This window comes from Canis lupus (genome assembly GCF_048164855.1).
Source record: "Canis lupus baileyi chromosome 4 unlocalized genomic scaffold, mCanLup2.hap1 SUPER_4_unloc_1, whole genome shotgun sequence".
Taxonomy (NCBI): domain Eukaryota; kingdom Metazoa; phylum Chordata; class Mammalia; order Carnivora; family Canidae; genus Canis; species Canis lupus.
In genome coordinates this window covers 679,124-692,812 of record NW_027326406.1, presented here as the reverse complement: position 1 = coordinate 692,812, position 13,689 = coordinate 679,124, and the positions used below count along the sequence as shown (strand labels likewise).

Genomic DNA, 13,689 nt, shown 5'->3' with positions numbered 1-13,689 from the left:
TTTCCCAAATATCTTATTACTTCCATTATGGGCAGAGAATATTCAATCCTTTTAGATTTAAACTTGTTTTTAATCATTTAGCACATAGTCTTCATAAATGTTCCATTTGTACATGAAAAAATGTGTATTCTGTTGGATATAGCGTTCTATAGGTGTCAATGTAGTTAAGTTGTTTGATAGTATTGTTTGGTTTTATATATCACTACAAATGTTCTGTATACTTATTTTATCAATTATTGAGAGTAATTGTGGCTTTGTCTATCTTCTCAGTTATGTCAGTTATTATTTCATGTATTTTGAAGCACTTATTAGGTATATACATTTAGGATGGCTATGTATAAACAATTTGACTGGGATCCCTGGGTGGCGCAGCGGTTTGGCGCCTGCCTTTGGCCCAGGGCGCGATCCTGGAGACCCAGGATCGAATCCCACGTCGGGCTCCCAGTGCATGGAGCCTGCTTCTCCCTCTGCCTGTGTCTCTGCCTCTCTCTCTGTGACTATCATAAATAAATAAAAATAAAAAAAAAAATTAAAAAAAAAAAAAACAATTTGACTTACCATTATGAAATGTACCTTTTTACATATAATGTTCCTTTTTTTGAATTCTACGTCTAATATTAACATAGTCTTTATAATACTATAAAGTAATATTAATATGTTAACTTTCTTAGCAGAAGTACTTGCTAGTATATTTTTTCCCATCTTTTTACTTTTATTTTATTTTATTTTATTTTATTATTTTATTTTATTTTTTTCATCTTTTTACTTTTAACTCATCTGTGTCTTTATATTTAAAATGTCTGGTAGGTTGTATTTTCTATTCTATTTGGAACTCCCTGAACATCGTGGTTCTGTGTTTTTAGGTTTTTCATTAGTTTTAGAACATTTTAGACATTGTCTTGTCAAGTATTTCCTTATACACTGTCATTTAAAACTATTTTTCCCTTCATCTTTTTCAATAACTTTAGATAATTGAAATTGTATAGAATACCTAATCAGGGATCCCTGGGTGGCGCAGTGGTTTAGCGCCTGCCTTTGGCCCAGGGCGCGATCCTGGAGACCCGGGATCGAATCCCACGTCAGGCTCCCGGTGCATGGAGCCTGCTTCTCCCTCTGCCTGTGTCTCTGCCTCTCTCTCTCTCTCTGTGACTATCATAAATAAAAAAAAAAAAAAAAAAAAAGAATACCTAATCATTGTAGCATATTTGATTTCTTATGTCATGCATTTTTTTCTAATAAAAGCAGTATGTTTATTATAGAAACTTCTGGAAAAAGTTACAAAAAAAGTAAAAATTACCTAGAATGTTCTAACCACAGATAGAAATTTTAGCATACATTTATTTTACATAGTTGTAATCCTATTAAATACATAATTTTTTCACTGTGGTAAAAAAACATAACATTAAATTTACCAAATTAACCATTTTAAGAATACAGTACAGTAGTGTTAACTATATAAATATTTTTGTGTAACATATCTCTTAGAACTTTTTCATCTTGCAAAAGTGAAACACTATATTCTTTGAATAACAAATCCCCCTCTCCCTCCCTCAGGGACCTGGAAACCAGCATTGTAATTGCTATTTCCAAGAGTTTGACTGCTTTAGATACTTTATGTGAATGGAATCATGCAGTATTTGTACTTCTATGACTATCTCATTTCACTTAGCAAATGCCCTAAAGGTTCATCCATGTTGTTGCATGGAATAATTTCCTTTTCTAGGGCTAAAAGATATTCCATTATATGTATACACTACATTTTTTTAATCAGTTCATCTGTTAATGGACATTTAGGTAACTTTCACTTCTTGGCTATTGTGAATAATGGCTGCAGTGAACATGAGTGTGCCTTTTATTTCTTCTAGGATTCTTATAGTTATCGTAGACTGTTTAATATTGTTCCTTAGATCTTAGATGCATGCCACGCTTTGTGTGTGTGTGTTTCAGTTTGGGTAATTTCTGTTGACCTGTTATCAAATTCCCTGATTCCTTCCTCTTTTATGTCTACTGATGAGACCGTAATAAACATAATTTTGTTTCTTTACTTCCTTTTTCATTTCTTTGTTAAAATTTGTTTTATGTTTTTATTTAAGAGAGAGAGTGAGTGAAAGGGGAGAGAGCACAAGCTAGGGGAGGGGCAGAGGGAAAGGGAGGAGCAGACTCCCTATGAGCCGGGAGCCCAAGGCAGGACTCGATGGATGCCAGGACCCTGGATTCATGACCTAAGCTGAAGGTAGTTGCTTAACTGAGCCACCCTGGTGTCCCTTTTTCATTTCTTTTTTTTTTTTTTTTTTTTAAGATTTTATTTATTCATGAGACAGAGAGAGGCAGAGACTCAGGCAGAGGGAGAAGCAGGCTCCATGCAGGGAGCCCGATGTAGGACTCGATCCCAGGACTCCAGGATCGCGCCCTGGGCCCAAGGCAGGTGCTAAACCGCTGAGCCACCCAGGGATCCCCCCTTTTTCATTTCTAACATTCCATTTGACTCTTGAAATTTCTCTGTTTAAATGCCTCATTTTTGCATGCATGTTGTTTACATTTTCTGTTACAATCTTTAACATGTTAATATGTTAATTGTGGTTATTTTAAGTTCTTTTGATGATTCTGATATTTGTATCATCTCTGAAGCTGTTCTGTATGTTGCATCTTCTCTTTTGGCAGTATTTTTTCCTTTTTCATATGTCTTTAATTTTGTATTAAATTTGGACATCACATGTGAGACTGAAGGCAAATAATATTTATGATTGAAATGCATATGCCTCTTCTGCTAGGCAGATAGCATTGGTGATTGAACTAAGGTGGAATTTTGTTATTACAGTCACTTTCTGTTATGAATTGAATATTTGAATGTGTTGCCCCAAATTCCTGTGCTGATACAACAACCTTCAATATGATTGTATTTGGAAAGGGTCTTTATGGAGGTAATTAAGATTAATGAGGACTTAAGGGTGGGCCTGATCCAAAAGGATAAGTGTCCTTACAAAAAGAGATCTGAGAGAACATGTTTTCTCTTTCATTGTTTCCACCATATGAGGACAGAATGAGAAGGCAACTATCTACAAGCCAGGAAGACAACTCACACCAGGAGCTGAATAGGCTGTCATCTTGATCTGTGACTTCTAGCCTCTAGAACTGTGAGAAAATTAATTTTTGTTTTTTAAGCCACTTGGTCTGTGGTATTTTGTTATGGAAGCTGGAGCTGACAACACCTTCACAGCACCACAGGCTTGAAATTTTTCTGTTGTAATCTTTTGTTTAGGGTGGGGTTGATTTGCCAGAGGATTTTTCTCAGCATTCCTGTTTAGTGCTCTGCTTTAGGTCTTCCTTGTGCACTCATGCTTCAGAGATAGTTTTTTTCCATGTTCATGCCACTTCTCCAAATGTAGATTACTGTTGCTTATTACTTGGTGATTACTAGCCTGATGTAAGGGTGTAAGGGGTGTTCCTTGTCTTGGTCCAGCTTCAATATTAGGAAGGCCCTATGACCCTGATTCTTGGGATGGGGTTTTTAGGTTTCTGTATCTTAGGTAAAAGTGGAAGTCTAGAAATTTTTTTCTGACCTATTCTCTTTTCTCCTTATGATACTCCCACTACATGTTTGTTAGAATGCTTGATATTATCCTACAGGTTCCTAGTGCTCTATTCCATTTTAATTTTTAGATACTTTTTCTTTCTTTGCATTTGGATATTTTGAATCATCCTTAAAGTTCTTTGTTCCTTTCTCTGAAACAGTATTGTAATCCATCAATTAAAATTGTTTCAGATACTCTGTATCATGTCAGCTTCAGAGTTTTTTGTTGTTGTTGTTGTTGTTGTTGTTCTTTTAGACTGCTTCTCTCCTGAAATACCTCATCTTTTCAGTGTTTATATCTATTTTTGCCTATAATTTCTTTAGCACATATAAGATTGTTGTTTCAACATACTTGTTGATTAATTATAATTATTTGGTTATCTGTGTGTCAGCTTTTCTTGACTATATTTTCTCTTGGTTATGTGTCATATTTTCCTGATTTTTTATATGTCTCATAATTTTTTTAAATTAGATTTTGGATATTTTATTTGAATAGGGAGTGAAGTGTACTATTTGTTTTGTTTCCTCTATGTAGAATATAAGCCCTTTCTTATGTTTAGGGTGATGGTCTAATAAGTCATATTCCTCTTGGAATTTAGTTGAGCTGGTGCTGAGCTCCAGTCTTATATTAACTTAGTCTGTTATTTTATTTATTGATTGATAGTTTACAAACTGTGATACTTTATTGGTGGTAAAACTTTAAAAAAATGTTATCTTAAATTCCAATATAGTTATTAACATACAGTGTTATATTAGTTTCAGATGTACAATATAGTGATTCAGCAATTCCATACATTGCCCAGTCAGTGCTTATCATGACAAGTCCATTGCTTAATCCTATCACCTATTTTACTCATCTCCTCCACCCACCTCCCCTCTGGTAACCATGAATGTGTTCTCTGTAGTTAAGAGTCTATTTCTTAGTTTCTCTCTTTTTTCCTTTCCTTTTTCTTTTTTTTTTTTTTTTGTTTCTTAAATTCCATATGAGTGAAATCATTTCTCTGACTTATTTCACTTAGCATTATAATCTCTAGTCCCATCCATGTTGTTGGAAATGTCAAGATTTCATTCTTTTTTGTGGCTGAGTAATATTCCTGTGTGTGTGTTTGTGTGTGTGTGTGTATGATATCCATTCATCTATCAGTGGACACTTGGGTTGCTTCCATAATTTGACTATTGTAAATAATGCTGCAGTAAATGCAGTATGTGTATCTTTCCAAATTAGTGTTTTTGTAATTCCACTAGTGGAATTACTGGATCATATGGTAATTCTATTTTTAACTTTTTGAGGAACCTGCATTCTATTTTCCATAGTGGTTGAACCAGTGTTCATTCCCACCAACAGTGCACAAGTCTTCCTTTTTCTCCACATCCTCACCAACACTGTTATTTCTTGTATTATTGATATTAGCCATTCTGACAGGTGTGAGGTGATATCTCATTGTGGTTTTGATTCATTTTCCTGATGATTAGTAGTGTTAAGCATCTTCATATGTCTGCTGGCCATCTGGATGTCTTCTTTGGAGAAATGTCTGCTCATATCTTATGCCTGTTTTAAATTGGATTATTTGGGGTTTTTTGGGTGTGAGTTGTGTAAGTTCTTTATATTTGGGGTACTAATCCTTTATTGACTATATCATTTGCAAATATTTTCTCCCATTCATTGGCTTGTCTTTTAGTTTTGTTGTTTACTTTTTTTTTTTTTAAGATTTTATTTACTTATTCACAAGAGACAGAGAGACAGAGACACAGGCAGTAGGAGCCTGATATGGGACTCCATCCTGGACCCCAAGACCATGCCCTGAGCCAAAGGCAGACGCTCAACCACCGAGCTAACCAGGCATCCCTGTTTGTTGTTTCCTTCACTGGAATACTTTTTATTTTGATAAAGTCCCAATAGTTTATTTCTACTTTTGTTTCCCTTGCCTCAAGAGACATATCTAGATAGAAGTTGCTAGGGTTGATGTCAGAGAAATTACTACCTGTGCCCTGTTCTAGGATTTTAATGGTTTCAGGTCCTCCAAATAGGTCTTTAATACATTTTGAGTTTATTTTTGTGAATGGTGTAAGAAAGTGGTCCAGTTTCATTCTTTTGCATGTTGCTGTCCAGTTATCACAACACCATTTGTTGAAGAGACTGTCTTTCCTATTGTATATTCTTTCTTCCTTTGTTGACCTCCCAATTGAATCATGGGCTTGGTTTATTCCTGGGTGTTCTATTCTGTTCTATTGATCTGTGTCTATTATTGTGCCAGTACCATACTGTTTTGATGACAGCTTTGTACTATACCTTAAAATCTGGGGTTGTCATACCTCCAGGTTTGTTATTCTTTTTCAGGATTGCTTTGGCTATTCAAGGTCTCTTGTGGTTCTATGCAAATTGTAGAATTCTCTGTCCTAACTCTGTAAAAATGCTGTTGGTATTTTAATAGAAATTGCATTAAATCTGTAGATTGCTTTGAGTAGTGTGGACATTTTAACCAGTTAATGTTGCTGACTCACCCTTTCAAGTTGCTTTCTTTTTTTACCTTGCCAATTTTTCAGCTAGGAGGGGTTTGGCTGTTATTTAAGATACTGTTGATTTGCTTTTGGATCCTGGAATTCACTTTATCCAGAGACTACCTGGGATTACTATCTTTTCCATAGCTACTTTCTTTTAAAACTTGGAGTGTGAAATGTTACAGAGTGAGTAGTGTGTTGGAGAATTGCTGGGACAAGCAGACTGTTTTTGTGTTAGAGGACTGTTGTCTTTAAACCATCTTGCTCTACCACAAGGTTGCCTATAGTGTAGCTGATATCTGCTTGCCTGTAAAATATATTTGTCCAATGGTAGGTTCACCTGTATCTAGAGTAGGTCCCTGGATCAAGGTAGGGAAGGTGCATAGTTCTCTCCTCATGTATGAATGCTTCATTTTCCCTCCTGTGGGATTCAGTTCATCAAGGCTTCGTTGCATCTACCACTCCTCATTAGCCCATAGAAAATGTCTGTTACCATAGGAATCAAGGCCTTTCTTGTTCAGCATCCCGATCTTCAAGAACAGAATTTCTCTTCAGTAATTTTTAGTTATATTAGATTTCTCCTTAAATTTCCCAGAATCTTTTGGCTGCTTATCAACCAGTCTTTTGGCTGAATATTTACCTTCTTTCTATTCTATATTTAGGTCTTAAGTAATCTTGATTACTGTACTTCTTGAGATTTCTGCTGCTATTGATTAAATTCTGAATTTTTTGTCATGATTAAAAATTATTGATATTTGCCAAAAGAAACAGAAACTAAGGTGACATATTTTATCAAAATAAATATATTTATTTGTACCCTATTGTATTCTAACACATGATTTTTTGAAATCTCAGTACTTAAAAATTTAAGATTTTAGCATATAAATTTGGTAATAAGTCTGAACAGTATAGGGACAGTGCCAGTGTTAGTATCTGATTTCAGCCCCCACTTTTCCTAGTGGCTATGTGCTCTCATACTATCAGTACATAGTGCATCTGAATCAGGAAAAATTTTTAGTTGTTTTCTTATGATAAATGAGAGAACCTTATAAAAAAGCTACAGAATAGGAAATTCATATAGTACCACCTTTAACATTTTTTTTTTCTGTTTACAGGAATGGAATCAATTTAAACTATTGCTTTTAACTTCTTGTCTAACTATAACCTCTCCCAGAAAGACCATTTCTATAAAAATTTAGAAATATGTTCTATTTAGTAGAAAGTCTGAGAGGGCTCTAAGGAGTGTAGTAGTTGGAGACAACAAAATCACACTATTCAGAATTTGTGTTCTGGTTCTTTGCATATACCAAGTGCTGAAATGTATTGGTTAAATGTTAAAATTTCTGAAACATGGAAACCCCTTAATTTTTATGAAAGTGGTTTATCTGTAACTTTAGGAACACATCTATCCTGTGATGCAAGGTACACTATTATCAAAGCATTTAAAAAAAATCTGATTTTTGTTCTGTAGGTATCCTGCAACATCCTGATGGCACAGTTTTGAAACAGTTACAGCCACCTCCAAGGGGTCCAAGAGAGCTGGAATTCTATAATATGGTAAGTAAGGTAAGATTTGTTTCATTGTAGTCAAAGAGTTTTTCATAGTTTTCTGATGACTTGGTAAGAAATATATTTGACTTATGTTCTGCTGTATTGTGTATGTGACTGAAATAAAAAAAGCTTTATGAAATACAATGCTTATCTTTACTGATACAGTCTAATATTTTCCACTATACTTCATTTTTAAAATTTTATTTATTTATTTTAGAGGGCGAGAACATGCACACAGGAGCGGGGGGAGGAAGAGGGGCAGACGATCTCATGATCCTGAGATCACAACCTGAGCCAAAATCAAGAGTCAGCTGCCCAACTGACTGAGCCACCTAGGCGTCCATACTCCATTTCATTTTGTAAAGATTCTTATTCTGATCTGCTAAATTGCTTAACTGAGAGACTACTTGTATTTATCAGAAATGCTGAGTTTAAATAAGTGTTTTTATTTTTATTACAGGTTTTTTTAGAACCTTAAATGTGCTGATGTATGCCATGAATTTCCAAAGTTGGGGAGGAGGAAAGGGCATACTAAACCTTTAATTAACTCTATGACTAGGAATACTTTTTTATTACATTTAAAGTGTTTTCAACCATCACCTTTGTCTAGTTACAAAACATTTTCATCATACAAAAGGAAACCCTGTACCTGTTAAACCATCCCTGGCAACCACTGATTTTCTTTCTATGGACTTACCTATTTAGGATATTTCATGTAAATGGAATATACAGTATGTGTCTAGCTTTTGTTTAGCATGGTGTATTTTTTTAAAGATTTAGTTATTTATTCTAGAGAGAGAGAGCATGAGTAGGAGAGGCAGAGGGAGAGAGAATCTCAAGCAGATTCCATGCTGAGTATGGAGTCCAACTTGTGGCTCAGTGTCATGACCCTGAGATCATGCCCTGAGCTGAAACAAGAGTTGGTCACTTAACCAATGGTACCACCCAGGTGCCCCTAGCATGTTTTTAAAGTTTGTCTACATTATAGTCTGCATCAATATTTTGTCACTTTTTATGGCTGAGTAATGTTCTATTTTACTTTCATGCCACATTTTGTTTAGCTTTTAACTGCTACATACAACCTCTTTTTTGAAGAATGTATTTTATATTCACTCTATAAAAGTCCTGTATATACTTTGTTCAATTTATTTTTAGTACTTCATTTTTTGTTTCTATTATAATTTTTTGAATTGTTTCCCAATGATTGCTAATATACAGGAATGAAATAGATATTTGTATTTCTTTTATCTAGTAATCTGGTTGGTCTCTTAATTCTAATTGTTTACTGTGTAGACAGTAAAGCTGTTGTGATTGGAAGGGGTTTTTTTGTTGTTGTTGCTGTTCCTTTTGAATCCATATAGTTCTGTCAAGTATTTCCAGTTCAGTGCTGAATAGAAACAGTGATGGTGGGGGCATCTTCCTCTCATTTAATAGAAGTGCTTCTAATATTTCTCCTTGTAAGTATAGCTTTCTCTCTTAAGTTTCTGATAGATACTTCTTCCCAGGTTGAGGAAATTGCCTTCTGTGTGAGTCAAGATTCTGTCAAGAAACAAATGGTGTACTCTGTCAGTTAAATAAAGGGACTGTTTACAAAGGTGTGGTCAGAGTTTAAGGCCACCTTCAAGAGTGAATGCTATACCATCCCTGGGCCTGAAAGGGCAAAGAAAGGGAGAAGTTACTAGAGCCCAAGGAAGGTAACTTTATGAGAAAGTATGAACAGAGAAGGAGGGAATTAGAAAAGTAAATAACCTGACCTCAACACTTTTCCTACCTTCCACTGTCTGATACTATTAAGAGACAATGAATGGCAGGAGGGCAAGGGACACCCACTGATGCAGTTGATTGAAGTTAGCTTCTTGGAAAAAAGGGGAAGATACATAGCATCTGTTCTGTTTTTACTTCAAGAAACAATTTAAGACATGAATGACTATTGAATATTTTTCAGCTACCTTTTCTGTATCTGATGAAATGATTTTATGAGTTTCCTCTTTTAATCTTAACATAAATGCCATAATAGATTTCTAATCTATCATTACCTTTCATGTTTGGAGTAAAGCCTACTTGTAGATGTCCTTTTAATTTTTTTAATAATATGCCTTGCTGGATTTTGCTTGCTAGTGTTTTATTTAATATTTTTTCCAGCTATTCTCAAAAATGAGATTGAACTATTGTTTTCTTCACATATTTTCCTTGTCTGGTTTTGATATCAAGTTTCTTTTAACTCATAAAAGGAATCAAGGGGCATTTCTTTTTCTATTTTATGGAAGAATTTTTATCAGATAAGGATTTTGTTCCTTAAGGGCTTGCTTGATGGAACTTAAATGTAAATCATCAGTGTAGCCAGTTGTCTGTCTTTCTTTTTTGCTTTCTTTTTTTATATCCTTTTTTTGGTCATTCCTTCTTTCCTGGGAAAGGATTTTTTGTTAAGATTTATGTATTATGAATGAATGAATGAATGAATGAATGAATGAATTGAATGTGAGCAGGAAGAGGGGCAGAGGGAGAGAATATAGAAGCAGACTCCTGTGCATAGAGCCGGACACAGGACTCCATCTCACGAGCCATGAGATCAGGACCTGAGCTGAATCCAAGAGCCAGATGCTAAACTGACTGAGCTACTCAGGCACCCCTGGGAAAGGATATATTTTTAGGCACTGATCTTGACTTTTTGTTAATGTAATAGTAAAATATAATTGGATTAGATATGATTCCTTTTTTACTGCTGATATTGTTTGGTTTTTTGCTACTTTTAACTTTTTCTTAATCAGTGTGACCTGTAGCATTTTTAGAGTGTAGTGGTAGGGGAAGGAAGATGATGCCTGGGTTTTTACTGTTTAATATTTTCATTTACTCTCTCTGTTTCAGTATAGTAACTGTCTTCATCTATGCGGAGTCCATAAATTTAGAGATCCTTTGGTTCAACTCTTCAAGGCAGACCTTTATGAAACCCAAACATCACTGCTCCATTTAATGCTTTTGATTTCCTTTTCATTTTAGACTCTTGAGTTTCCTTGGGAGCTCAGCTATGCGTTTAAGAAAATATTTGTTATATTTTATCCTTCTCTCTGGGGAGAAAGTTTTTTTTATCACCTCTCCCTTCAAAATATTTAAGAAGAGAAAGTTTACTTCTATACTCTTTTTAGTGTTTTTACAAATACTTTTTTTTTACAAATATATCGTGGACTTCTTTTAAGTACATAGAGATATACTTGGTTCCTCCATCCTGTTGTTATGTCATCATGAACACTGCCCTTCCTGATTTTATGCTAGGAACAAAGGTATGATAAGGTGTACTCTTCTCTTAATTACCTTGGCCTAGAAGTGACTCATATCACTTCTCACATTTCAATAGGGGAAGCTGGGAAATAGAGTGTATTACATGGGTATTTGGTGAGTCTCTGTCACACTTGAGTTTATTCTGTAGAATCCTGTTGTATGTATAATTACTTGACATGAATATGACTTGACAAATATAATTAGAATTGCAATACTAAGACTTCATGAGCATTTTACACCAGCGAACTTTAATGGTTTTGAATAATTAGATAGGCCATATTGTGAGAATTCATTGGATAACATGCTTTACAAGTTGTTTTTAAAACAAAAATATTTTCATTCCCTTTTCTTCTAGGAAAAAAACTAAGGATCTAGCTCCAGGATATCTGAACATTTCTAGTATTTTCTAGAATTATTATTGGTTATAAATCAAGGAATTACATGAGCAATAATTAGACTTACATTGAGTTAAAGTATAATTTTTTAAAGATAAAACCGTAACTCCCTTATAGATATAAAAAAAATGTTAAAGATTTTGTTAAACAAATTATATAATGAATGAACCAAGCAGATATTAAACTGGTGCAAAGAGAAGCTAAAGAAGCACAATTTTTTTTTAAAGATTTTATTTATTTATTCATGAGAAAGGCAGAGGGAGAAGCAGGCTTCCTGCGGGGAGCCCGATGTGGGACTTGATCCCAGGACTCCGGAATCGCTCCCTGAGCTGAAGGCAAACACTCAACCACTGAGCCACCTAGGCATCCCAAGAAGCATTTATAAGGAATGAAGGGAAGTTGAAATAAGTACATATGTGTGGACACTAAATTCCACCCTCCCATGATGGATGGGAGTGGAAGGAAGTGAATTAAAACCTCCTCTGGCCAGAACTTACATTTTTATGGACAAGAATTATTTTGCATTTGCTGAAAGTTTTATCTACAACTTACTTATTTGTAAAATAGTTCAAGGACATTGAAAGGCTAGAGTTAGATAACCCCCTCCCCAAAATGTGCTCTAAACAATACATACTTTTTTTTGTTGGAGACACACAGTAATATTTTTTTTCCTTCCAAATGTATTTCCAATTGAAATTCATACCAAATAAATTATGATTCAGCAGTATTGTTTTATTTGAGAAATGTGTAGAGGCAAATGTAAAGTATTATAGGACACTACCATAAAAATGTATTTCTCTTTGTTTCAGGTTTATGCTGCTGACTGTACTGATGGTATTCTTTTAGAGCTACGAAAATATTTGCCAAAATATTACGGCATCTGGTCGCCTCCCACTGCACCAAATGGTAATCATTTCTCAAAAATCCATCCTTTGCTATTAATTCATGAGAATGGCTTTTTAAAAGGCTTTATATAAAATTAAGCCTTGTATTATACAGACAGAATGTATGTGTTTTCCTTTCTAGTCTTTTTTTCTACTTCATTAAGGAAATCTTACTAATACTTTTGCTTTTCGTTTTTTCTTTCTTTTTTTTTTTAAGAACATGGGAGAGAGCAAGCATGAGCGGGGGGAGGGGCAGAGAGAGAGGGAGAAGCATACTCTCTCTTGAGCAGGGACCTCGATGTAGGGCTTGATCCTAGGACCCTGGAATCATGACCTAAGCTGAAGATAGACGCTTAACCACCTGAGCCACAAAGGCACTTCTACTTTTGCTTTTCATACCCAGTTTCTTAAATGGTATGTAACATGACCAATGGGGCACCAGGGTGGCTCAGTCCGTTGAGGGTCCAACTCTTGTTATGGTCTTAGGTCATGATCTCAGGGTTGTGAGATCCAGCCCCCTGTTGGCTCTAAGGTCAGCAAGGAGTCTTCTTCTTTTCTTCTCTCCCTTCCTCCCCCTCTGCCCCTTCTCCCAACCCTCCGCTCATGTGTGCACGCTCTCTAAAATAAATCTTTAAAAAAAAAAATTAATGACCAGTTTGTTATAATTGAATAAAAAAATATGTACTTAATTCTGTGTTAATTTACAGATGATCTTTTTTCTTAATTTATTGGAAATAATTATTTTTTTCCTAATTATTATTTTTATTATTTTCCAAATAATTAGTATTTTCCTAATATTTCCATTTTGGGTAGGAAAATCAAGAAAAATATTTTGTTTGCATAACTTCCTCTGTATCTCATTCTATGCTTTATTTTTTTTTTCATTTTTTTTCATTCTATGCTTTAAATTGCAATTTTTTAGGGGAGTCTGAGTGTCTCAGTTGGTTAAGCATCCAATTCTTCATTTCTACTCATGTCATGATCTCAGGGTTGTAAGATTGAGCCCTGTGTCGGACTCCATGCTGGACTTGGAGACTGCTTAAGATTCTTTCTCTCCCTCTCCCTCTGTCCCTCCCTCTTCCCTCTCTCTCTCTCTTTTTTTTTTTAAGATTTATTTATTTATTCATGATAGACATAGAGAGAGAGAGAGAGGCAGAGACACAGGAGGAGGGAGGAGCAGGCTCCATGCAGGGAGCCCGATGTGGGACTCGATCCCGGGACTCCAGGATCGCGCCCTGGGCCAAAGGCAGGCGCTAAACCGCTGAGCCACCCAGGGATCCCCCTCTTCCCTCTCTTAAAAAAAATTTCAATCTTTTAAAAAATAATGCTAAGTTTCATGGTTAGAGAACAAAATGATCTATGTAAGGGCATAGCATCTCTTAATGAAAACTTGAAGGAGTATTGCCTTTTTAAAGCCTTTGACAGAGCAGATACAATTAATTAAACAAGTAGCATGATTGCCTAATGATTGAAGAAGGTTTGTGAATGGGGGAAGAGTTTCAAACTTGACTGA

General features: G+C 35.1%; 1 protein-coding gene across 1 annotated transcript in view; it reads left to right on the top strand.

The window, feature by feature from the left end:
- The window catches only part of IPMK (inositol polyphosphate multikinase), a 60,754-nt gene that overhangs the window by 7,536 nt on the left and 39,529 nt on the right, over nucleotides 1-13,689 (top strand). Inside the window, exons 2-3 of the mRNA XM_072818815.1 lie at nucleotides 7,542-7,627; nucleotides 12,102-12,198. Coding sequence (XP_072674916.1) covers nucleotides 7,542-7,627; nucleotides 12,102-12,198 — 183 coding nt within the window. The remainder of the gene's footprint in view (nucleotides 1-7,541; nucleotides 7,628-12,101; nucleotides 12,199-13,689) is intronic.